At 41.6% G+C, this 26,688-nt stretch overlaps 1 protein-coding gene across 4 annotated transcripts in view; it reads right to left on the reverse strand.

Moving 5' to 3' along the window:
- Positions 1-1,440: 1,440 nt before the first annotated feature.
- ptprt (protein tyrosine phosphatase receptor type T) overlaps positions 1,441-26,688 on the reverse strand; it is a 317,399-nt gene continuing 292,151 nt past the window's right edge. For all 4 annotated transcript variants that reach the window (XM_071493994.1, XM_071493993.1, XM_071493992.1 and 1 more), the window contains 9 exons: positions 25,538-25,692; positions 21,120-21,255; positions 18,135-18,284; positions 17,699-17,872; positions 17,469-17,600; positions 17,218-17,343; positions 14,909-15,072; positions 8,888-9,023; positions 1,441-5,351 (listed from right to left, as the gene is read on the reverse strand). In XM_071493994.1, coding sequence (XP_071350095.1) covers positions 5,298-5,351; positions 8,888-9,023; positions 14,909-15,072; positions 17,218-17,343; positions 17,469-17,600; positions 17,699-17,872; positions 18,135-18,284; positions 21,120-21,255; positions 25,538-25,692 — 1,227 coding nt within the window. In that variant the 3' untranslated portion in view covers positions 1,441-5,297. The remainder of the gene's footprint in view (positions 5,352-8,887; positions 9,024-14,908; positions 15,073-17,217; positions 17,344-17,468; positions 17,601-17,698; positions 17,873-18,134; positions 18,285-21,119; positions 21,256-25,537; positions 25,693-26,688) is intronic.

Below are 26,688 nucleotides of genomic sequence, written 5' to 3' on the forward strand. Positions count from 1 at the left end.
GAAGCAGAAAGAGAAGAAAGAATGTGAGACAAATGATGCACATTGACATTGGCTTTGGAGCTGTGTGTTTTGTGTATATCTGTGAGAGACTGTTTGTGTGGGCTTTGTGTATGCACGCCTCCTTCGTGTGTGGAGATGCACGCTTTCTTCAGACTTTTGTGTGTGTCTGTGTGTTATGTATTCTTTGAGCGTACCTTTTTTTTTTTTTTTTTTGATGTGTGTGTGCGTGCATCAACTCAGGCCAAAGCTGAGCTGACAGACAGCTTCCCTCAGAGGAGCCCCTTAGTGTTTCTGATTGATCGTCATAATGCCAAGGTACAGGCCCTGTCCTTGGTGCCTATGCTAATCGCAGGCTCATGCATATTTATGAGCTCCTTGGGAATCAACCAGCTAAATAAAGGATGAAGCCGTTGGCTTGGAGCTGCGTTCATCACCGACTCTGATTGATTAGAAAGAGAAAAAAATCAGCCTATAAAGACCTGGGTGTGTTTTTTATTTTTTCCTCTCTTCAGCTCAAGGATCATAATGGGAGCTCGGGACTTGTAGGAGAGCAAACAAAAGGTGGAGGTCTGCAGATTAAACAGTAGTTACATAGAATAAAGTTGGTGAGACATGTCTGTTATTCTGTGTGTGTGTATAGACCTTTACTTTCTAAAGTTATAATCTGTAACTTGTCCACATTAAAATGTCTAAAAACAACCAGACCTCTGTTCTATATGTTGTTGAATTGTGTTCTTACATCATCACAAATCAATTCTCAAACCAGAGAAATCTGTGACTTTAATCATGGTAACGCTCCATTTCATTGGTCGCCTGTCAGTGATGTCATATCCTCTCTGCTCACGTGTCAGTCTTGTTTTTCTCTGACAGAATCTCAGTTTGAAGTCTCATGTTTCAGATCTTTGTCTCCACCTCGGTGGTTTTCAGCTCTGTGTCTGAAGCAGATGACGGATTTTAGTCGTTGGACGTCTGGATCTGAAGAGAAACAAGCTGAGGAAATGTTCAGCTCCAGCCAATCAGAGAAGTTGTGTGTCACTGAAGAGCGTCGACCAGTAATTGACCAAATGTGAAACTGTTTGATTCAGTGTTTTTACTGGTTCTGATCAGCTGCTCTGTTTGTTGTGGAGAGGTACTTTTGAATACTTATGTAAAATCTGACTGAACAACTTTCACTTGTATTGGAGGAATATTTGACCAGGGGGGTCTAGACCATGACTCAAGTGATGGAGCTGTGGTCTGTGCAGCATGACGACCATGTTTAAGTATAAAAAATATAGTTGGTGCATCAGCTACGATGCAATCTGTGTGTCATATTCATAGAACCCCAGGATCACAGGAGTCATTTATCATGTGTTTTACCTGGCCATCAGATCCTCACATAAACACATGTAATTCATTTTAATCCAAATTTGAGGCTGTAAAGACAGAGATGAGCTCACATTCAACATTTTGGTCCCTTTTATTTCATGTTAACCACATTTCAAACAACTAAACAACCAATGGTAATGGCATCACCAGATCTAAACAACACTTTGCTAGACAAATAATCATCAGAATAATAATTATACAAAAAGAAATGTACAAATTCAGGACAAAAAAAAAAGAAATCCAGAAAGAAAACAAAGTATATAATACAGGTGAATGGCCATGAACCAATCCAATACAATAAAGCCTTAGTGGAAATAAAAATAATCAACATTTCTGGCATTCACATTGTCTTCAATACAACACTGTCTTTGTCTCAATAGGTCCATTAACGAGCCTAACTGGACTCCAGCAAAAAAAAATAAAAGGGAAGCGCAGACTGAACAAGTTTGCCACAACATTTTTCCACAAGTATGCTGGTTCTGGCCATGAAAGCTGAAAGCTGTAAGAAACCTGTGCTAAATGTAAAGTATCATTCCAGACTGGAATCCATTATCTCAGAATACTAACACCTGCTGGTAAGACCTGACGGGTGACATAAAAGCAAATTACATAAGGGGTTGAATTATACATTTTTTTTCTTTTCTCTGCAGGATATTGACGTACAAAATTGCTCTGTTCATTAGTTTCAGTGATTCTTCTAAAATAGATCTGTGGTGTTTGAAATGAAGCCCTTACTCTGGTGTCTTATGTTTTTTATCGACCATATTACCTCAGGCTATATGACTGTGTTTTATTCAACAAATCCCCTAAATATTAACACAGTTCTTGTGAGTCAGCACAGTTCAGAGGGAGCTAAAAAAACAGAGGGTTTATCTTTAACACAAGCTTTTGGTTTAGTTTTCCTCATCTTTTAGGACGAAGGAGGAAGTCAAAAGTCTGATTGAGTGAGGAGGTAATGGGGGGAGCTGAGGACGGCCACGCATCCGGTATAATTCTCATTATCTCCCACTCTCAAAACACATGTCCTTTGAGCTGCAGCGGCATCTGAACTGTCAGACGTGTTGACCCTCATTTGCCCTGGGGTCAATCACCATCTGAAATCATTTCCTGCTAAGACTGCAGCCCATGGGCCGCTCACCTCAACGGGCTTGGCGGAAAGCAGATTTGGAGGCTGTGCTGAGGGAAAGTAAACGTGGTCTGTGTCTTTGTCTTTGTGTCTCATTTTAATGATAGATGGCAGGCTGGGGAAACTGTCTAATCCCAAGCTTATTTTTCTCTGATATTATCCAGAGGGTGTCACAGGAAATACAAACATGGCTTGGCTTATGGAGCTGAGCTCAACCAAGGAAACTCAGCAAGAAGTCATTCATGTCCAACTCTGATTTGAAACTAATTTCTGAATTCTCTGAATCATCTGATTTTAGAGAGTAACACTTGTCTAATAAAAATGGCAGCTCAGATGTTATATTTCCTGCACCCTGCTTTCCCCCCATGCTAACACTGCTCCACTCACAGCTGCCTCTGGTGAATGATTAAACAAAAAAAACAAGTCTGCGTTTAAATAATTTGCATCTGTAGAAGAAATTAAAAATACACAATTTTTACAACCCAGGTTAAATCCAAATCAAAGTAACAAAACACGGTTCTAACTTCAAATACCTGCAAGCTGCACTGCACTGAAAACAAACACGATGCTGCTGATTGGCTCCTTCCCCCAGCCTGTGGCTCAGAGGAAGAGACGGGTGAACATGGTTGGGTCAGTCGTGATTTCAGTTAATGATTTATCCCAGTTTTAGCATTTAGCGAGTATTTCAATACCACATTAACCAACTAGACAAAAAAAAATTACTTTTTTTTTCACCTGGAATCACTGCACAGATGTTTCTCATTCTCAGCAGCTACTGTATGTGAGTGCAGTTCAAACCACCTCAGAGACGCAGGGTGATGTGGTTTTGTTCCAAACTGCTTCCACATTGTGAGTCCCTCAGGATGTGGGGTCAGATAAATGTGCAATATGCAAAAATATATGTATCACTTTTCTGACAACATGTCTAAATGGACAGTTTGTGTTAACATAAGACTCTGATCCAGACCATAATCACCGAGTTGCTGAAGATGACACTGACACAGCTTTTTTCTTGAAGTGATAGCGTTTTGAAATGATAACCTTTATTTGTAATGTGTCTGGTGTGTGATGTTTGTCTGTTTGTTTGTTTGACTGTGGTTGTCTTATCTTATTTACAGTAAGGGTGGATGCACACTATAAGATTGGTTTTCCATAAACCCATCCAAGAAGCTTTTTTTTCTTACAGCCCCCAAAGAAAAAAAAAAAACCTGGAGCAGAGATAACAACATCTGATCTTAACAGTAAATATGTTTTTTTTTTTTGTTCTATTTATTTCTAATTTCTCTGTTGTTATTCTTCAACATGCACTTGACTCCACTTGTTGTAGCTTGTGCTACTTCTCCCTGCTTTAACAGTATCTGTAACCATTTGTCCCAGTAAAAGCAAACTGTTTATAGTTATAAATGACTTGACGTTGATGTAGTTTGAAGGAAATAAACCACACCGAGAACTTGTTTAGCTGGTTACAGGATTACAATCAGGGGAGACCAGGGACGGCTGTGACATATTTCAAATTTCTGTCCATATCTTTGAGTTCTTTAAAGCCAGTGCTTTCAAGATGTAACACAAACTAGTTCCATGTGTCTGCGATTAAATAGTGTAGGTGGTATCTCTGCAACACAAGGAGTGAAAAGTTAGTCCGGGTTAGTTAGTGTGTGTCTATGTGTGTATGTGTCTTATTGTTAACTTACCCAGACTCTCACCATGAACTAGCTTACTTTACAGCTAACAGATAAAACATTAACACTGATAACATATCATATAACATAAAATATCTACACAGACACACAAGAAACATGATTAAAGTTAAATGAAGTAAAAGTTTTGAATTTAAATTTTTCTCACCTCAAAATGAGTTTTTTCCTTCTAAAAGTGTCTGTGTCTGCCACAGCGTACCAACCTCCTCACATATGGAGTGAGGATTAATTGAGCATGTGCAGAGTCAATCAGGCGATTCGTAACTCACTCCTGATTGGAGAAACTGGACGTGTTACAGCCATAACCCCGGTCTCCCCTACCATCAGCATTTAACGTGCACAGTGAAGAGGAAATTTATCAGGCTATGATTTCAAAGAAAAATACCAGAAATATTAACAAGTGTCTGTTGGTTTTCGCTTTGATCCAGATGACTGAATCATTCTATAAATACTCTTGGTGGATAAATGTTACAAGGCAGAGTTGAGGCATCACTTGAACTTTGACTAAACATGAAACTCTTGTAGTGTGCGTCCAGCCTTCAGAGGGAGACAACATTCAAGGCATAGAATATATCTAAAAAGGAAATACTGTACAATAGTCACATCACAGCCCAGTAGAGAGTAGAGAGATAGAGAAGGAAAAAAGTGGCGCTTTTTTTTTTAAACATCTGATTTTGTCTTTTTAACATATCATTTTTTCTTTTTTCTTTGTACAAGCTTTTAAAGTCCCCAGTCTCGTTGAAGCAAACACACTCACACGTACACACACACACACTAAAATTATCAGTGTGTATGTTTGTCGCTTTTTTTTTTTCATCTTCTGTACAGGTTTGTGTGTGTGTGTGTTGTCACAGGCACACATATAGATACACACGCACACACTCAAAATATGCAAGAATGCTCGCTCTTATTCACACACTCTCAAACACAGACACACACACAGACACACACACACTCAGGCACACACACACTCAGGCACACATGCTTACTGGTCGGGTTCGGGTCAACACAAAGCAGTTGTTGCACTTTGCGTGTCCCAGTGTTGTGTTGATGACAGGCAGCGTCGACGGCGGATCAGAAATGAGAATTTTGGCCCCGTGGACCTATCAGAAGGAGCTGAGTGCCTCCAGAGCCACTTCATAGCAGAACTTGTACTGTTCCTGTGGAGGGACAAAAAGCACAAGAAGCCAAGGTTAGAATCAGCAAAACGAAGCAGCTTTATTTAAATTTTAAGTATTTGAAACATCCCAGATTTACTTTCCCTGAGCATCATCTAAAGTTGGAAATCATTGTTTGTTGTGTTGTTGGGATCTGATAGAAGTGAGTGTGAAGATAAGCAAAATCTAAACCGATCACAATTAAATCTTCCTTTAAGCCAGTGGAGCAGTGAAGCTTTGATAAATGTCTAAAATCTGTATCTTCTTAAGTATAATCCTTTTACACCTACACTCTGTGTTGGGTGTGTAATCAGTGATTGTGCAGGTTTGTATGTCTCTTCCAGACACACACATCACACACAGTGGTTGGTGCTAAAAAGCAGCAGTAACTTCAACCAAACTTCTCCGGTCTCTGCTGATCATTGACACTGAGGAATTCTGGCTCATTCCTGCTTAAAAAAAAAACTTCAACTCTGTTTAGTTGTTGGGATTTCTTGAATCAACTGCTGACTTCAGGTCCTAATCTACTGGACTGAGCTCTGGACTTTGACTGAGCCAATCCAAAGGTGAGTTTGAGAGATTTAACTGTTCTTTCATTATTTTACTGCAAGAACCACTTTCTGTTGAGCTTCAGATCTCAGACAGGAACCCTAAAATTTTCCTGTTCTGACGAAGCCGTCATGGTCCAGAAGCAACAAGCAGCTCCAAACCATGATACTGCCACCACCATCTTTCACAGAGGGATGAAGTTCTTATGCTGAAATGTAGTGTTTGCTTTTTGCCAAATATGACACTTCTCATTTCAGCCAAAAAGTTCATTTTCAGATTCACTGGTCCAGAACGTTGTTCCATTAGCCCTCTCGCTCATCCATGTAGTCTTTAGCAAGCTTTAGATGTGCAGCAGTGTTCTTGTTGTTGACAGAGTTTGTCTCATGGTGGTCTCATGAACAATGACATTTGTCAATGCCAAAGAGGCCTGTAGATCCTTACACGTCACCATTGGCTTCTTGGTGATCTCCTTGAATATTAAACACCTTCCCTTTGGGGATGACTTTGTTGGACACATTACATTTACATTTATTCATCTGTCGGATGCGTTTATCCAAAGCAACTCACAAGTGAGGGACATCACTAAAGCTTCAGTGCAGTAGGAAACCTTGGCGTTAGCACTAAGTACGACATCTGTTCAATAAGTGCAAGGAGATCAAGCAACGAAGTGCACTGAAAGTGCTTAGTATGAGCTAGTTTGACATGCAAGCTGTTAAATAAGGTGTTTGGGTTAGGAGGTGCTCTCAGAAGAGATGAGTCTTCAAGAGATTCTTGAAGATAGAGAGGGACGCTCTTTCTCTGGTAGGATTCAGCAGCTTGTTCCACCATCAGGGAACCACAGACCAGAACAGTCTGAACTGTGTTTGCCTTGTGTGCAGTGACATCAATGCCAGACAACATTCCTTGGAGGAACACAGTGGCTGAGAAGGAGCATAAGGCTGAATGATTGAGATCTACTAGATGGTGAAGACCCAGAGGTTACTCTGAAGGCAACATTAGTGACTTGAATTAGATCTGGGCGACCATGGGTAGCCAGTGGAGGACAGTGAATAACAAAGTGACATATGCTAAAGACCATACGGGCTGCTGCATCTTAGACCATCTGTAAGGGTTTCACTATGCACAAAGGGAGGCCCGCCAGAAGAGCATTGTAGTAGTCGAGGTGAGAGATAACCATGACCTGAACCAAGAGCTGGGTGGCGTTCTGAGTCAAGTAGGGTCTGATTTTTCTGATGTTGTATAGAGCAAAGCGGCATGACCGGGATGCATCAAGGTCACAGAAAGATAATTGGTCATCAAACATGACACCCAGGTTTCTTGTGACCTTCGTTGGCGTAAAGGATGAAGAGACTGATTGGCTGGGATGCCTAGGAGAATTTCCTTTGTTTGCACATGAACTGCCTGTCAGTGGATTGGTGGAGCCCAGGATCTTTAGAAATGGTTCTGAAACCTTTTCCAGCCTGTTGAAGAGCCACAGCTTGGCATGATACACTTCCACAGACCTGCATGATGAAGACCAGACTTTGATAGTGAGGGTTTGTGTGCTTTAAATTGAACAGTCTATCAGCTGAAACATCTGACTCGAAGCAGCCTTTTCAATGAACTGATAATTCACCAGCTTCACTTTGTCTAACAACATATTTAATGTTGAATCATTTCGCTCAGTGAATACATTTTAAAAAGTATTATGCCTTTTGTGTTTTAGGTTTAATGGGATTCTATCTAGTTTCATGACTTAGATGAGGATCTGGTAACGTTTTAGATCAACTCTGTGCAGGAATATTGAACATTTTAAAAGGCTTCACCAACTTTCTGTCACCACTCTACTGTAGTCCTTGGGTGGGACTAATAAATTGACCATTTCTTTGGGAAGGAGATGAGAAAGATGTTGAGACAGCTGCTACCCATGTGTCTGTTGCCATCTGTCTCTGTGTGAATGCGACCATTTATGAAGCCAAGGAGAGAACTGCATCATCTGTCTCACACAGAAGAAGACTGTCCTCTGGTTCTGGCCACAACACTTTGTCTGTTTTTGTCTATGTGTTTGAAACATATGTATTTGCATGTTTCTGAAAGCATATATATTAATATATATAGCAGTGGCAAACTGGGCCTTCAAGAAAGTGCTGGCAATCCTAACATCCTATAAATCATATTACCCTTACATATTCATACAATACTTAGGAATATTTGGCTTGACAAAAGACTATCATCCAAGGTCAAAAATTGTTTTTTCTTTCATCTTCCAGCTGTAAAACTATTGTGCAGTCAACCTTCATGTCCCATCTTGACTATGGAGATATTCTGTATTGTCATGCTGCCCAATGAAGATTAGAGAATAAAACAAAAAGTAAAAACCAACAGTAGAACCCACAGATAAAAGGATTAAAGTCAAGAATTAAAAGCTGCTTTATACAAGTGTTTTGAGTTGTTTTTTTATACAGGGGCAGCTAATCAGCACGCCTGATCTCCTTGGGCAGGGCGTTCCAAAGTCTGGGGGCACAGTCACCTTTGATTTTTAGCCGAGACTTTGGGACAGATAACTGAGTTTGTATACAGGGGGTTGCAGTAATCAAGACATGATGAGATGACAGTGTGAATAACCTTCTCCAGCTCAGTGAATGACACATATTATTTGATTTTGGAAATATTCTGTAAGTGATAAAAACAAGATTGAAATCAGAGTCAAATATTATACCATGATTTCTGGCAGAGGGCGCTAGGTTGGAACCCAGTGGACAAAGAAGGTTGGTATCAATCTGAGCCCTAATATGAGTGGGGGTTAATGAGGATGACCTCAGATTTGGTGTCACTGAGCTGGAGAAATTGTCACCCACCATCTAGTTTCTAATTATGCAGGATATGTGGGCTGGTTTTGTCATCAGGTTTAATTGGAAGATAGATTTGCGTGTCATCAGCATAAAAGTGGAACCAAATGTTATGGTTACGTATGATATCATCATCGTCTCCTGTGTGTCATGGGTCCTCACCATAGTCTCCACCATATTAGTCTTGTTGTTCCTCAGTGTTTTGACGGTGTGGAAAACATCCACGATGTTCTGCTGCTGGATCATCTCGTTGATGCTGCAGATGGCACAGAACGTTCCAGAACGCCCTCCACCCGTACTGCAGAGGAAGAGGAGCACAAGTAAGGAGGAGCAGGAGGGGGGAGGAGAGAAGATATTCATCATCATTAAACATCATCATCATCATCGCACTAAAAACTGAGGTTTGTGAGCCAAAATCATCACCCTTATCATAGAGGAAGATAAGAGCTGGAAAGATGAAAAGAAAACAGAAAAAGGTAGAGAGATATTCAATTTTAAAAAGGAAAGAGGACAATGTGAAACCTCACAGACCAGTTGCTCAGAGATGTTCATGCTCTCCTTCACAAAACAGCAGGAATGTTTTTTGCCCTGTTATCACCCTGAATCCTGCTTTAAAACATGTTTATCCTGAAATTTAATGTTTCCTCTCAGACATTTCTCTTTTCCTCAGTCATTCTCTGCCTCTGCTTTGTTGATTGTGTCAGCCCATAAACCCCGAACTGACAAACAACTTTCAGTGGATTTTAATAAAACTTAGTAAGACAGGTTTTAACAAGTAGGATGTGTTTGTTTGTTGTGATGATGTGATTTAAAGCACAGTCTGGTGTCTGAGTGTAGGAGAAATGGTTTTAAACATGAGGTTTAAAGGTTCCATATTTTACACTTTTGCTGTGTTTCCACCCATAAGATGATACATTTGTTGTTTTAGAAACCATCTCATTGTGGTTTTACATCTCCTCTCTCAGGCTTCTCTCTGGAGAACAACGGGTCAGTGAGCCAATCAGATAAGACTGCTGCTGTGGCGACTGCTCTATTGTGACATCCCAAAGCTGGTTTTAAGGCTCAGTTTCTGAATACAGGCTGTGTGCATTTCAGCCAATCAGAAGAGAGGATCTGAGCCTGACTGTTTTCTGAGTGAGCCAATGAAAATACAGCAAATTTCAGGTAAACACTCAGGCAAACCAAATCCTGCAAGGTTGGGTGGTGGGTCCAGGTGGGCAGGGCTTGGGGCATGGCTGAGGGAGGTTCCAGAAGTCCTGACGGCTGGTTTTAAGGCTCAGTGTCTGAATACAGGCTGTGTGCATTTCTCTGTGGACTGAGGCTTTGATACTTTCACAGTATTAATATAGAACCTAGACCTGCTTTATAATCACAAACACATGGACATCTACCTTTAGACTGGATGGAACCTAACTGTTCAATAGTGATTCAGAAAAGTTCTGTGTGTAGTTGTCACTGTGGTGCACAGTTATAAATAGGTTAGAAAAGCTTTAACATATTTAAACCTTCAATATCTGTGGTACCTGACTTTAGAAAGCAAAAAATTTAAGTTAAATAGAATAATACACAAAGTCTAACCAGGTGTCTGACTGTAGGATTAAAAATGCAAATGCCCAAAAGTGAAACAATTACAACAATAAAAGTTGAGAAAAGGCTGAACGACACAAAGACTGACAAGAAATGACAGGCTGAACATGCAACATAAAGAACCTTTCACTGCACGGAGCAAAAGACCAAAAGAGCTGTACTAATGGATGTAAGACATTTGAATACATGTCTTCAACTTAAATGTTACTTATTTTAGCCTCTATACAGAGAATAACTCGCTGTGATGGACAAAGGCGCAACGATGCAAACATATCTGCATGTTTACTGGCTTTGTGCCCCAATCAGCAGTCAGCACTCCGTCAGGTGGAAGTCCAACCACCCACCATGAAAACAGCTCCAGACTCTTCTGTCTCACTTGGTTCCAGCTGAGATCCTTCAGTATTCAGACTGAATAAAACATTCAGGTGCCGAGAGGTGGAGTGGCAGCAGTCACCCACTGTCTACCTGCTCTGTGTTAGCAATGCAATTCCTGCTCAGTGCTTATGATTCAATACTTACAAAAGTAGCAAAGAGGGTGAAAAGAAAGAAAACAAAATATTTCTTATTTACAAAATGCTGAAAACACACATTTTTGCATGAGTAAATATGTAAATCTAGTTTGGAACTGGACACAACACCTCAGGTCTTCATTCCACTGGGTTTGGATATTTATATTTTACAGTAAAATTTAAAATGCAAAAATATTCCTCATTCACTTTTCTTTTTTTTCTTTTTTTTTGCTGCTTGCTTCAGTGTAAAACAACTTTTTTAAGTGAGCGAGAAAAAAGAGCAAATGAGAGAGCAAATACATTTCACTTCACTGCTGTGAGATACAACTTAGGGCTAAAATACATTAGTTATTATGAAGCAAATTGCAGAAGAACAACCGGCAGGCCGAGACTGAAGTGGAAGTAAGGCTCAAGGCAACTGAACAACTCTCACAGTTTGTTTACAAATGTATAGGAGTTGTTTGGTAGCTTATTAATGTCAGTGTCTCAATGTCAACCAGTCAAAACTTAGAGCAGCTGAGTCGCAAAGAAGCTGCCACCAGCAAAACTACTAAAGCTGCAGGGAATTTGATCTTTGCACTGGTAGACAGTTTACAGGTTTGTGATATTAAAACGGTGCTTTTATAAAACAGTGTTTACAGTATTTTAGTGACACAGTGATTTAGACCAGAGAAGAGCCGATGCTGCTGCTGCGGCTGGTTTGGTGTCAGTGGTATTACGACTTCAGTCAAAGTGTTTGTTTTGGTCGTGTATGTCTTTTTTTCCCGTTGCCTTAAAGTTAGCATGAAGTGTGAATGAGTGCGTATAGGTTTGTGCCAGGACAAGTGATTGGTGAACAGCATCGACTCCTGCAGCTGATTGGCTCCTGTCAGATCTCCTCCAGAAATAAGGAATCAAGGAGTCGCAGCTGAGCAGCAAGTGGAGAAAGTCATCTACCTCGTGTCCCAACCGGCCTCACTCTTCTCTGCACCTGAGCAGTTTTGCCATGTGTAGAGCTTAGTGGAACGTGAGAGTTAGTCTGGTGGACTGTTGTTCTCCTGTTTTTGTTAGTTAGGAAGTTTAGTTTCTGTAATTTGGTTTTGTAATATATGGCAAGGTTATGTCAGTGTTTCGTTTCAAGGACAAATGATTCCTTTTAGAGCAGCTTTTATTGTAATGATAACAATCAAACATTCACTGAACTGAACACAAGGGAAGTTCAATTTTTCTTTTTTGTTTAATGGGGGACAAATAACTTGTTCATTCATCATCTGTCTCTTGTCTCTTTGTCCTTTTAATTCTTCCAGATATCCGATTTGATTCTCCAGTTTTTACCATGGACGTAATTGTGTAGACTGAGAAAACAAAGACAGATAACAAACACGTACATGTGTTTTTATCATCATAAATAGAAACCTACAAACATAAAAATAGAGGAATTCATGTTTTTTGAGAATGAATGTGAATTAATATTCACATCTATGCTTAACACATCCAGACTAATTGAGTGTCACAGTTCTGCCTGTTTTCATTTGTATCTCTTCTTTGTGTTGTAGTGGGAGAACAGATTCATCTCGCTCTTCACATATGCAGCTCATGTTTATTTCCCATCCAGAGATTCAGGTAAAACGTGAAACCACATCACTCCAGATGTGAACTACTCCATGCTGTGAATATTTTAGGTACCAGACAGCTCAATATGTCTAAAATCTAAAATGCATATTTATGTACAGTAGGTTTAAATAAATAAAGTGCAGAGATTGCTGTGTTACTGGGCTCCCCAGTGTGATTTGCTGAAAATGAGACATGTGTTAGCATTAAAGACCCATCAGACTCCGAACTTGAGGCCAAGTGAAGAGCAGAAAAATAATCCATTTCACCAGCTACTGATTGAACTATCATGTTTCTCCTTATCTCCGGTATTACTGACTCGGTGGAATCAATAGCTGGGGCTGATTAGCTGGTGTAGCTGTCTTCAGCCAGAAACAGAGAATTCTTTCATCCCCGTCACTCACAGTTACTGGGGTTGAACGTAACAGTCGGGGTAGCTCACAATCACTAAACTCAAATATTTTGCTCCCAAATGGTTTTGTGCGGAAGCCCTAAAGGGCAAGTGATTTTTTTTTCTTTTTTTACCAGAATTTTTTTTTTCATCTGTGAAAACAAGCCCCAAGAGGCAAATGAGAGAAAAAAAATAGTGCTTCCATAGTTTTGTTTTACTTCATTTTCACTTGAATGATAGATAGCTAATTTTATTATTTCCACACAGGTCAGAGTTAAACATCTGAAGCCAGTTGCTATGAGTGGCAGACTGATTTGAGCTGGGACATGTGTCTCTGTCACTGACTTTATTTGTACACAGTACCAGGCATTTAACTATTGATTCTGTAGCTAAGGGTCAATAGTTGAGTTAAGCTCCACCAGCCATTATACAGGGTTTTTACCTGGCAGCAATGATAATGGCTCAAAGTGTTTCTTTCAGCGACAAACTGTTTATGCCTTGCACTTCACTTTTTAACATTTAGTGAGCAGCAGTTGGCAAAATATTGAATGCTCGACGATTTTACATGTGACTTTGATGTCTTACCATATACAGCCTATGATCTATAAAAATCTGTGAGGATATACAATTAGAAATACTTCATTAGTTACAGATTTCTTTATTTTGTTTTGAGTTTGTTTTGTATTTCTCTCTCTCTCTCTCTCTCTCTCTTTCCAGCAATAAAAACACTGAAAAGCAAACAAAACTCCAACAGCAGCTTGAAGAAGCAAATCAATGCCAATTCCGATTGGCCCAATGAGCTGTGGCAGTGGAAGCTGATTGGATGAGCACCAGTGAGGTGCTTAAGCCAATGTTTGGAGTGCATGTGCGTCTGTGAGTATTTGAGTGTGTGTTACTGTTTGAGAAGTTCCCTGTAATCTCTCATGTATAGATTTTACAGCCTGTGTTTCCCTCCCTCATCATCAGCTTCATTTGTTCTGCTCAGAACAGGAAGTGTACAGAGCTGAGTGGTGTTTGTGTACTTGTGTCCACACACACAGGCATATGTACACATTTTCTTGTGTTTGGTAAAAACATAAATAACATAGCGAACACTGTAATAACTCTACATCTGATATCACTCAAACAAATGAAATCAATAATAATGATAATAAGACTTGGTCTTGGTATGTGGGCCAACTACAATGCATAAGCCAACACTATAGAGAATAATCGCAACATAAGGTCCTACTCTTTTAAATTCATGTGATAAGTTTAGGCCATCTGTGTGTTTGAAAGAAGGAGAAATGGGTGGATACATGAGTGTCAAAATACCTACACCTGTGCATATCATCTTAAAGCTCCACACAGTCTAAAGGTAGATGTCCATGTGTTTGTGATTATAAAGCAGGTCTAGGTTCTATATTAATACTGTGAAAGTATCAAAGCCTCAGTCCACAGAGAAATGCACACAGCCTGTATTCAGAAACTGAGCCTTAAAACCAGCCGTCAGGACTTCTGGAACTTTGTGATGTCACAACAAAGCAGTCACTGCCCTCAGCCGTGCCCCAAGCCCCACCCACCTGGACCCACCATCCAACCTTGCAGGATTTGGTTTCTCTGAGTGTTTAACTGAAATCTGCTGTATTTTCAATGGCTCACTCAGAAAACAGTGAGCCAATCAGAAGAGAGGCTCAGATCCTCTCTTCTGATTGGCTGACTGATCTGTTGTTACTAGAGCTCCAGAGAGAAGCCTGAGAGAGGAGATGTAAAACTACACTGAGATGGTTTTTGGTTCTTAAAACCACAGATATATCTTCTGATGGAGATCAACACTTCAGATAAAACACAGGGAAAGTGTAACATATGGGACCTTTAAAGGTGCGTATGGTTCTATGAGTGTGTGTGAATGTTTGTTTTGTCTTAAAATGTGTGTGTGTTCTTTTAGAGAGAGTGTGTTTTATCATTGTTAAGAGTATCTGAAAATCAGTGTCTTCTTCTCTCTGTCTCACACACACACACTAAGGGCACATTTGTCTTCCTACGATTTTGTCTTGATTTATCGTCCTGGTGAGCGGCACTCGCTTCCTACTATTTTAAATCATGAGTTGTGGATGTGAAACTCACAGGCAGTGCACCACCGTCCTCCCATCTCCGCCGTCATACTGCTCCTGCCACTTCGCCAGCCTCCTGACCAACTGCAGGATGGAGCGCTTGGAAAGAGGCGTGTCCCTGTAGGCCGGCCAGCCAATGAACTGGAAGTGCTGCACCAGGCGGTAACCGTCCTGTGGCTGAGGAGACAGGTGAAGAGGCAGGTGTGAAGATTTACCACTGTAGCTCTCATCACCACAGTCAACATCAGGCAGTTATTTCATGGGGAGTGTAACATTTAAAACATAACATCATTGTCTCGACCTCACTCACAGTGGTGATGCTATTGTTTCTCAAATTCAACATCAGATCCTCCCATCGTCTCCCCTCGTCCCTGTGAGGCCCCCAGTGGAAAGGCCAGCATGCCAGTATTTTATTCTCTGTACGGTCTGTGTCTGAAATGTGCCTTTTGATGCTCCAGACACTGTTATGGTTGACATTTGTGATCCAGAAGTCTGGACCTGATCCCTCCAGCCCAAACCTTGTTGAACAAAGCCATGACTGGAGAGTGTCTGAGTGTCAGTGCAGGAAATCAAAGCACCATCATCACTTCACCTGGTCTGAACATGAATGTTGTGCAATCTGAAGGTTGTTGTGTTTCCAGGAAGATCCTGGGCAAATAACCATCAACTCCTCCAACCTGAACAACCATAAACCCTCTGATACGTACCATAAACTCAACTGTCTCGGTTACAATAATGAATACTGTACCAAGAAAGGTCTGCTTAATGTCGTTACCATGGTTACAATAATAACACTCATGCCTTGGTAAGGTTCAGGAAAAGATGGTGATTTGGATTAAAATTTGTACTTCCTCAACAGTAGATGATCTTTGTTGTCATGGTTACAATAATAGCAACGAACAGTCATAGATAATAGAAACAACATAAACTGCTCCTGTCACATGGGAATCGAACACCACTCTCCTGTGTCATATTCATCCATCCACCCCAACCTCCTCCTGACGTGGACTCTGTCGCTCTATAAACTACGTCACCGCACTTTTCCCTTTGCTCCTGTCATCATTACTACGACCACTAGATGTCGCCTAGCAACAGAACCTAACGATGGGTCATAGTAACCTGCTGACAGACGACCTGTGGGCTCGTTTGTTACAGGACAGTTTCTAAATAAGATATCAGGTAGTTGTAGGTAGAAGCTGCAGGTCTCCTCTGCTGGTCTCAGTTGGTAATGACAGACTCAAATGATGCATGGAGCACTTCTCGTGCGTTATCAGGCCATTGTGCCACAATTAGTTCTTGTTTCTGAGCAAAATGCCTTTTCAAAGTAAATAGGATTGGACTCGACAAAGACGACATCTTATAATGTTTAATTCAATTTCATGGCACACAAAATGTTTTCAGCTGTCTGGCCCAAGGCGGTTGGCATGCACCACCTAAAATACCACAACCCGCCGTCACTGTCAGACTGATTTACTGCTAGCTTTGCCAGACACGCATATGCACATTGACATTTACACACACAACCAAACAGATTGCAGTGTCTGTGTTTTCTTTCCTCCACATCCTTCCCTCTCTTCCCACTTTACCTGTCTTCCTATTTCTCCTTCCCTCTCTAGCTTAATCCTCTTCCTGCTTTTTACCTGTCTCTCCACTTTGCCCATCTCCCCTTGCAATCAACTCCTCTTTCAAACTGTTTCTAAGCCCCATTTTTATTCTTTCATCCTATTTCCTTCTTTACTTTCCTTTTCCTTCTTTGTATACTTCCCCTTCTCTTTCTCAAACCTTTTCTCTCCCCGCGCTCTTTCACTATCTCCCTCTTCATTTGATGGCTTAGTGGTTGGTGGTACAGACTCAGCTCGGTCGGAGCTGCTCTCACAGTGTGAGATGTGCTGTTGTGGTGATGATATGAGCCATTTCACGCTAGACTGGTGACGTGTTTGAGAGGGAGACAGAGAGAGAGCACTAGAATATAGAGAGTAGGGTAGTGGGGAGTTCACTGAGCACTATAGGAGCATGCAGACAATAGAGCACTGCTAGAGTTGTACCGTCATGGATGGGTGATGAAATGAGATGAGAAGGGAGTAACAAGAGGAGGCAAGAGGTGGGAAAGACAAGGGAAAGGAGAGATGAGAGCTGGTGAGGAAAGAACAGATGGAGGAACAGGAAGATAAAGGGAGAATAATCTCAAACTGTTCTGTTGTTATTGCACCGTCTCATACTTCACCACTCTGGACTCTGTTAGCCTGGCTGCTATAGTGTGTTAATGATTTAGAAGTCACATTTTTACCCAGACCAGTCTGACATGAGACAGTGACAACGTACCCTGGCCATGTTGCAGATCCTGAAGATCCGGTTGATGATGTCTTCATCGATGTCTGCTGATATGAACTCCACTTGAATGGGACCATAGCAGCATGAGCTCTTCTCTGGCCAGTACTGCATACACAACTATAGAGGACAGCGATACAGAGACAAAGAAAGGAGGAATGATGAAGAGGAGGAAAGACTGATCACATCTGTTGCTCCATTTCTCTTCCTATTTTTTTTTTCATTTTCTTTTTTTTTTTTTTTACCTGCGCTGCGTCCATCTCGTTGAGCATTACAATGGAAGAGCAGTTGTAGTCGAACACCAGCCTCCAGAAGTCGCCCATGGTGTTTGGCAAAGGATGCTGGGTAACAATGAAGGCCGCTGGCTGTTTGTGGCTCTGGAGTGTTGAGATGGACCAGAAATAAATAACAACAGGAAGCACGAGATAAACAGACACACACACACACACATTCACATCCCCTACGACACACTTACGTCCATTAATGCAGCGTTGATGTAATTGGAGCTCTCTCCATCCACAGATATGAGGAACGGCAGGCAGCGGTCTGCTGACAGAACGTCCATACTGCGGTTCTTGTCATGGTTCCTGGGCAGCAAACCCACGCTACAGTCCTCTGGGCGGACTCTAGGGGTCACTATGTTCAGAGTCTGATGGACAGAAGACTAGTTCATTAATTCCACAATGAGGAATGATTGACGATGAATAAATTGTGATGCTTAGCAAGAGCAGTGTCTCTTTTCTTTTAAGTTTTCAAACTTGTAAATCTTTAGATAAGGGGACTTGTAGGAGTAGATTCAGGGTTATGGTTTGGCCAAGTGTGTGTGTGTGTGTGTGTGTGTGTGTGTGTGTGTGTGTGTGTGTGTGTGTGTGTGTGAGCGCGAGAGAGAGAGATTGTGCTCCCATGCCCACCTGGAACTCGTCTTTAATCTGGCTGGAGTTGGTCTGTGGGTCCAGTCTGCTGATGTTGTAGTAAATGGCTCTGAACTCACACACTGGTATGGCTGTGTTCCCACATAGACACGCCTCCAAGATGGCATCGTGAACAAACACATACTGCTCCTGCAACATGAGCACAAGCAAATGATCTCAAGGGGGAAAAGACAAACTAACCTCAGGCCTCTGTGAACAGACACAGGTTTAGTCTTGAACCTGCATGTGGCCCCTGGACCTAACTGTCTCTCACTGTGTCCCACCGACACCTCTGGGACAGAGGAATGCTGTCGTGCTAAACTGCATCTCCTGCCTTTTCAAGTCTCTGACAAACTCAAACATTCCACTGTGGACACAGTTTCTGTTTGCTTTGTGCGTGAGAATTCATTATTTGTGCGCTCGCACTCTCTCAGCAGCCTGAAAGTGAATTAAAAGGGAGTAGTGCTTCGCCCTGCAGAGCTTTCTGTGCTCTGGATCAAGTGTGCTCTTTGTGCTCCAACCAACGAGCTCACTGGTAAAAGCACCAGCCAACAAGAGCTGCAGCAGCCGCTGTGCATGTTAATTCACCTCTCTCTCTCTCTCTCTCTCTCTCTCTGTCCCACAATCCTTCTAGTTTCATCCAGTGTTCGTTCACTTTTTATTTCTGTCTCCTGTTTTTGACTTGGCCCAGACAAAGACACAGAAAGTGACCTAACATAATATACCATAACATGATTGCATACACAACTACGCCACAACTGACAGCTTATTGTTATAGATTCCTATTGTGACTTATTCTATATATTTATATTTACACACACACACACACACACACACACACACAGGGCTGCCCGTCACGCTCCAGACTTTCAGGAGGAGGCTGACCAGGTGACAAGACCCTGACTCTGGACCTGGACTGCTCCTAGACCCTGAAAGGAAGGAGCACATTCTTGTGGTGTGTTTCTGTAACTTCTCTTTTTTTCCTTTTCTTTTCCTCGTTTTTTTCAATTTGCTTCTCACTCCATCTCTCGCTCTCTCTCTCTGTCTGTGTCCAATGTTAATTGTTGCCCTTGGAGTGGAGAGGAGAGTTTTAAAAGCATCACTGAAATGACCTCTCCTGGCCATTACTACTCTAGTGACACACACACACAGAAACACATGTACGCACACAGGCACCGACACATGAACCCACACAAAGAGACAAGCCCTCATTCATACTCTTAACACACACACACACACACACACACATACACACACACACACATACACTTTCCCCTGTGCCTTTTAAAAGATTAATTGCTTTGTGTTGTGCGGAGCAGGATTATAATAGCGTCAAGCAGCTTCAACACTGACACAAATTGCTCCCACACATATTCAAAAGGAAGGGCAGGATGTATTTAGCTTGGTTTCAAGAGGCATAAAAACACACACACACACCACAAGTGCACACACACAGACACACACATACAAAACCAGCTTTCATATCACTGCTGTCATGTGAAAACACTCCAAGTGTTGCCCAGGGTAACTTTTCTGAGCTGTGCACTTCACACTGAAACCCCATTCACCAGTCAATTCCAGGCTCCGGGCTCGAGCTGTCAGTCTGAAAACCAGGCTAGTTTTCTTTATTCCTGATGAAGTTGAGTCTTTTGGGAAATGCCACTGCATTTCATCAGTGACACAAATGAAATGCAGAGGCGGGATGGATTAGGTCGGCTTAAGGTAGCTTAGAGAAGGAATGAATACTTCTGTTCTGAAATGAAATACCCAACATTTGAAGACACAGACTCTTAAAAAATGATTGATTGTGCAAAATGAGAACAAATTATGAGACTGTGTGAAGGACAGGAAGTAACTGGAGTCCTCGGCTGACGAAAGACAGAACTTCTTTGGAAACAGATCTTTGAAGGTTTCAGAGATGACGAACAATAAACTTCAAGAAATCAGGAGGAAAACTGGTCGAATCTGTGACTCAGTCTCCTGATGAAGCCAGTACAGTGCAGCGTAGTAGTAATAGTAATAATAGTAGCAATAGTAGTGATAGCAGTAATAGGAGTAGTAGTAGTAGTAGTACAGTAGCACAGTCAGCACTGCATCATCACCAGTTAGCTCTTATTAGCTCAGTGAATGGAATTCACTCTGTGTTGTCTGCCATAATAAATTGCAAATGAATGAAATCACTTTGGCCCTGATGAAACTTAAGTAATGTTGTGTGTGTGTGTGTGTGTGTGTGTGTGTGCACACGCGTGCATCTCACAATATTTTCCTTACAAACACACACTGATGCATAGAATACTAAATCTGTGTGTGTGTGTGTGTGTTTGTGTGCATACTGTATACGTGTGTGTTTGCACTAAGGTCATCTATTATTCAGGGAACGTTTAATATTCATAGCCTGATTGGGATGGATGATAAGACTGAAAGAAGCACCGAGACACTCTGTTTCTGTTTTTATGCTGCAGCGTCTCAAACACAACCTACAGACACAGAGACATAGACAGCATGCTTCAAGCTAATGAGGCTAATTGACCATATTTCCTACATAAATACTTCTGGGTGTAGATGGACAGAGTCAGAATGTGAGAGTCAATGTTTCAGGAGCAGCTTCTCATTCCAGTCTCCATGCACTGGATGTGTTTTCATCCTTCCTCCAAAAGTACAGTTGTCTAATATCATAGTCTTTGTGTGTCTGTGTCTGGATCCTACGGTGGCCCTGAGAAATACATGCAAACAGACAAAAGACACACCACGGTTCGTTTGTGTATTTGGTTGTGTTGTGAGTATTTGCATCACATGTGTTGTCAAATTGATGAAGATGTTTTTCTGAATGTGTATTTTGTCTGTTTGTGTTTTCTTCAGTTGCAGTGTGTTGAGCTCCCAGGGCCACCGTAGGATCATGTCAGTGGACTCTGTGTGTTGGGATGTGCACTGCTTGTGACGCGTCTGCACTCATGTGGTGGGTGTACTGTGCGTCTCAACACTCACCTCTGTCTGCACCATGTTGACTCGCTGCGATCTCAGCTCTCGGATGCAGTTGAAAATGTCGACCACGCCTTCGTTCTCCGCCATGTCCAACATGATGTCCACTGCGATGAAACAGCCCGTCCTACCGGCACCAGCACTGAACCGACAAACAAGTCACAGCTAAATATTGGTCATATTTTTGTTAATGACCAGCTCTGATCTATAGCTCCGAAACAGGCTGTACTGCCAATTGGTTGTGTGGGTCAAAGCTGCAGCAGAGAAGTAATTTTTTTGCAATGTTGCTATTATGTGGATGGTGCACTAGTGCATGATGGGAAACATTTTAACAAGGTCTGGATAAAAAAAGAAAAAAAAAGAAAAAAATGTTATAGTAGTTTATATTGCAGTTTACAGTAAGGCCCTTAAGACACTAAATCTGATGGACGAAGTGATGACTTAATGCACATGGAGTAGAATATGAGGGTGTAGTCTCTCTCCGTCTGTCACACACACACACACACACACACACACACACACACACAGACTTTAACAGCACATGTTGGGTGTTAAGGCGACATATCCTGAACAGAAATGCCAAGAGGGAAGAGACGGATGGAGGGGAAGGCGAGCAGATGGAGAGATGGATGGATGAATCGAATGAGCAAAGGAGAGGAGGAGCAGCAGGAGAGAGAGGGAACGGTGGGAAGAGGTTAGTGATTGGGAGTCGTAGAAGGGGTCGTCACAGGGGAGAGATCAAGGGAGGAGAGGAGGCACGGATAGAGGGATGGAGAGGGAACTGTGAGGATGAAGTATGGAGGGGTGGGGAGGGGAGAAACCTATCTTTCACTTTGCATCTCCCTGACAGCTCCCATAGACAGCTAGAGAGAGAAAGAGAGAGAGAGAGAGAGAGAGAGAGCAGAGACAGGAGAGAAAAGAGAGAGATAAGAGCAGCAAGAGAGAAGGAAAGATAGAAAAGAGAAAGAAAGAGGAAAGGAGGGAGCGCCTCAGCAGATTACCTGTCAACCTCTGTGATTAATGTTGAGACCAGAATACTGCCGGGCCTCTGTGTGTGCGCATGTGTGTATGCGTGTGTTTGAACGCCTCATGACACAGGCCAATAACGTCAGAGTGCCCCCGGAAATTGGAAGTGACTGCAAAAACTTCCTGCCTGTCTGTCCACAGAGCTTTACTATAGCTGTCTGACCCCCCCCCCCCCTTGCTGGTCTGTCCACTGGTTTCTCTCACTTTCTGTTTGTGTGTATGTTCCTATTTTTCATCTAACTGCCTGTCAGTCTTTGTTCCTGTCCTTGTAGCCGGCGCTTCATGAGTGTGTGTATCTTCTGAATGTTCCTTAATGAATAAACTAATGCTGTGATCAGGTTCCCTCCTTGACTCCTTTGCTTCAAATATCATGTCTCACAATTAAGTTTTTGTTAGAAAATAAAACAAACTAATGATTAAAAAACTAACTGTACTAAATGTTTTTCTTTCTTTCTTTTTTTTTTTGCATTATTCCACATTAAACAAAGTTGAGTGTTGACTGTAAAAAGTTGCAATGGTTTAAATTCCATTGGTTTTTTATGACCCTGACATCAATCTTTCCCAACCCCCCCATGCACACTGACAGTAGAGGCTACAATTTACAGATGTCCCCTAAACACCTCACAGGCAGACTATCAAGGGGTGTTAGCTACAGCACACATCCTTGGGGGGTCACTTAGGGGGGGTTTGGGGAAACAGCAGTGTACTGTTTGGTGTCTTTATGGGGGGGTTTAAGGGGTTATGGTTGTCTTTTTAAAATGGGGCAAAATTAGGGGCCATCAGGGGCCCCTTTTCCCCTTCGCCTCTCCCGATGGTTATTTTTGGGTGGGGACTTTGGAAGACACTGACAAACAGTTGTTTAGGTATAAAGAAAATCAACCTACAGTTGGTAACAGATCTGAAAACTGTGCTGAAAACTCCTTCTTGGTGGTGCATTCAAGTGCTCATGGGACTGAAAACTGTGACTTACAAAAGAGATGGTTCCTAAATAGCCAATCTGTGTCCCGGAGTCAGTATCCTGTATATCTCTATATACTATTTTGAAACTCAGATTAGGTTCAGTGGCAATAATTTTTTATATATATGTTATTTTTAGTTCCATTTCAGGAACTTGTGGCGGATGGTGGGCATACAAAACGTCAAGATCTTTATCTTGCACTCCATCTTTTCCTAACAAGGTGCTGTGAGGGCCTAAATGCAGCATTAATCATACTTTAGCTGCAATGAAGAACAAACTACATCTATTTTCAGAGAAACATTTATCACACACGTTCAGTATGATTAATTTGCGACTTGGCAGATATCTCTATCAAAAAAAAAAAAAAAAACGTGGGCATTGTGACATTCCTTTTAAAACATACTGCTGTTCCAAAGGGAGCAAGTATTAAACATAACATAATGTCTAAGGTTTCAAATAGCAACGTTCTCAGTGTAAGACTTTACTCACTTTCCACAATCAGCAAACTCATGCAGCTCATTGCAATACACATGCACAAAAAAGTAGGTATATAGGTTCATAGGTATATTAAAATTGTTCAACTGAAGGTGCATTTGTGAATAGGGATGGTCCTATGTCTCTACCAAGTGCGAACCATGGCAGGGTTACCCGTTTAATTCCCTCTGTGGCCACCCATTCAAAGATATTTGTTGTATTAAGGTGGACCACCAAATGGAATACGTTAATTTTAAATGCTCGTGCCATTGTGAGGAATCTACTCCAAACCCTTCTCCACAGCCTGTCAGAGTGCTGACCTTTTAAAGCTTCTGCCTGCTGACAACCTGGCCCCAGAGTCGAACTTTTACGTCCCATAAAGAACAGAACATGGAGGTTAAAAATACTGTCGCCGTGGGGATCTTAAAACTGACACCTTTTTTTCTTCCTCTATCCCTGGTAGATGATGGCGATGATGGGATGGAAGTGGGGTGGGAGGTGAATTTCTTCTTTCATTTTTTTTCTGTTGCCCACGTTTTAAAGGTTAACACCATCGATCTAATTTATGGACAAGGGAGATTGGTGTGTATGAGATCATACTGGTGCTGATAACCTGTGCTGTTGTCTTATCAGAGAAGGAAAAGAGGGAAGTCTGACGGTGAAACAAAGAGGGAGATTTTCAGATTGTTATTAGGTTAAAACTTCCAGCTGACTGTGGACTAGTTTGATTATGGGTTTTTATTTTTATTTTATGTTTCAAAAGACATGCCATAGATATCGCATTTAGAAATGCACCAAACAAATGTGGATCAAGTAGAATAACAATTTTACCTGTTCTTATGGTCATCATCTGTGTCAGAACATTAAATTCTCACTGAATCTCTGCAAGGAATATCGTAAGGGTGAAATGACACAACCAAGACATCCACCACTGCAGTTATGTTCTTTATCACTGCTCTCCAAAACAACACATACCATTGTTAAGTGTTTACTAATTTGATCAACCAACAAATCATTTGCTGGTGTCTTCTGTTACAATGAGGATTTCTATTTTCTGATCTGCCACAGTCGTTGTTAAGATCTAGTTTGGTTAAAGGGTCTTTTTCTAAGGTTTCTTACTGGGAGCAGGTTGTGGTGATCGTTGCTTTTACAAGAGAGGAGGTGATCATGCATCCTCTGAGCAGTGCTATATCTTCTGGGCAGATTGGAAACTACAGTGATTTGCTATCAGAAAATGGGCTAATTGGTTAGCATAGTAACTTCAGTAGAAGAAAAGACTTGATAGAGACAAGAGTCAACATTGGTGTTGTTTCCACCTCTGGAAACAGCTGCTGGAGAGTGAAGGAATGAAGTTTGATGCTGAACTGGCAACGTTTCTTCTTAGCTGGTTAGTAAACAGCTGTTAATGCTAATGTTCGCTATGTAGCAATAGCACAACTTACAAATATATCATGGTTAAATATCACGGTTAAAAGGGGAACTACTAATTAAGGTTAGTAAATGATCGTGGTCATGGCCAAAAGAAAAGAATGTTGTCTGTCTATAAGTGGGAGCTGGCCACCCAGACCAGAGTCAATATTATCATTACACTGGTTGTGACAGAGAAGCTTTGCTCATATCTTTCAGTGTGTTCTGAATCTGTGAAGGACAAATTGTGATGGCTGGTGGTTGCAGTACAACACCAGGAATTTATCTTAAAGTCAATAATATGCTTTGAAGTAATCACTAATATATGAAATATGAAGTGAGAGTGGCCCCCTTTTCATGCACAAACAAAAAGAATATCTCTTTGAGCTTATGTTATACAATCTCTACAAGAGCCAAGAGCTGTACAAGTGAGTGAGTGGCTGTGTTTGTCCTTGTCTGGTCTGTGTAGCACTGACCGGCAGCTTCTGGGAATTAAGTTCATCTTCTGTACAACACCTTTGCATTCTTTAAGTGTGTGTGTGTGTGTATGTGTGCGTACCTGCAGTGTGCCACTATGGGCCCAGCGTCCGGTGGGTTGAGGAATTTGACCTGTCGTATGAAGCCCAGCAGTCCGGTGGCATAGCAGGGAACGCCGTGGTCGGGCCAGCTGGTGAAATGAAACTGACGGAGTTCGCGGATCTCATGGTGACCCTTCTGAAAAACACACACAGGGAAGGATGTTGCATATTTAACAACTGCAATTCCAGGAGAAGATTTTGAGTCTTCATGAAATGCGGCAGCCATTTGGTCTCTTGAAGATGACAAATGCATGGATCTCACAAAATCTTATGATGGCCCTTTTGGGGAAGACTGACAAGAAGACATATCATGGTTCAGCAGCCTAATTTACAGCAGGGATTTCATGAATCTAGGGGCTGTGCTGCCTCTTTGGCTTCAGATGGAAAATAAATCGATCTCATGGATGTCAAGATGGCACTTTGGGCCACTTCTGGGAATGAGAGACAGGAAGACTTATCGTGGCTCATTTGCCTAATTTACAGGGGAGATATGAGGAAACTGATGGCCATTTTGGCTCCCCCCAAAAAAGATTAATTGATTTCACAAATCTAATGATGGCCCTTATGGGAAAGACTTACAGGAGGAAATGCCATGGTTCAGTTCAGCTGGATAATTTAGAAGGAGATTATAGACATCTAACTGTCACTCGGCTCTTCTCTGTATGAATGAAGATGTCACAAAGATATCAGGAAACATCAAAATAGTGTTTTCTTATCAGAATATACTTCCATTAAACAAATAAAGTTTCTTTTCATGATGTACCATTTTAGCAGTGAAGACATGGACCCTGCTGCCTGGAAAGACGGATTTTTAAAGACTAAGATAAAAAAAATAAATTGGACTCCACAGCACTCACTGTGGCACTTCTTCGAAAGAGATACAGAAAGGGACAGTTTGGTACATAACAATAGAGATTATGGGAAAATGAAACGGCAGTAGGGATCCATTGTAGCTCTCCGTGTGATAGCATCTTGACATTTTAATGATGTACTTTCTAGAAACACAAAGGGCTGGTAAATGCTTTACTGTCTAACAATGGGGATATTAAGAAACTGAAGATGGCATTCTGATGCTAAAGGGATGGAAGTTAAGTCTCATATCACGCTGCCTTGGGACACAGACACACTGTAA

The sequence above is a fragment of the Trachinotus anak genome, unplaced genomic scaffold (assembly GCF_046630095.1).
Source record: "Trachinotus anak isolate AG129_WGS33_773 ecotype Australia unplaced genomic scaffold, CSIRO_AGI_Tana_v1 ptg000013l, whole genome shotgun sequence".
NCBI classification, from domain to species: Eukaryota; Metazoa; Chordata; class Actinopteri; order Carangiformes; family Carangidae; genus Trachinotus; species Trachinotus anak.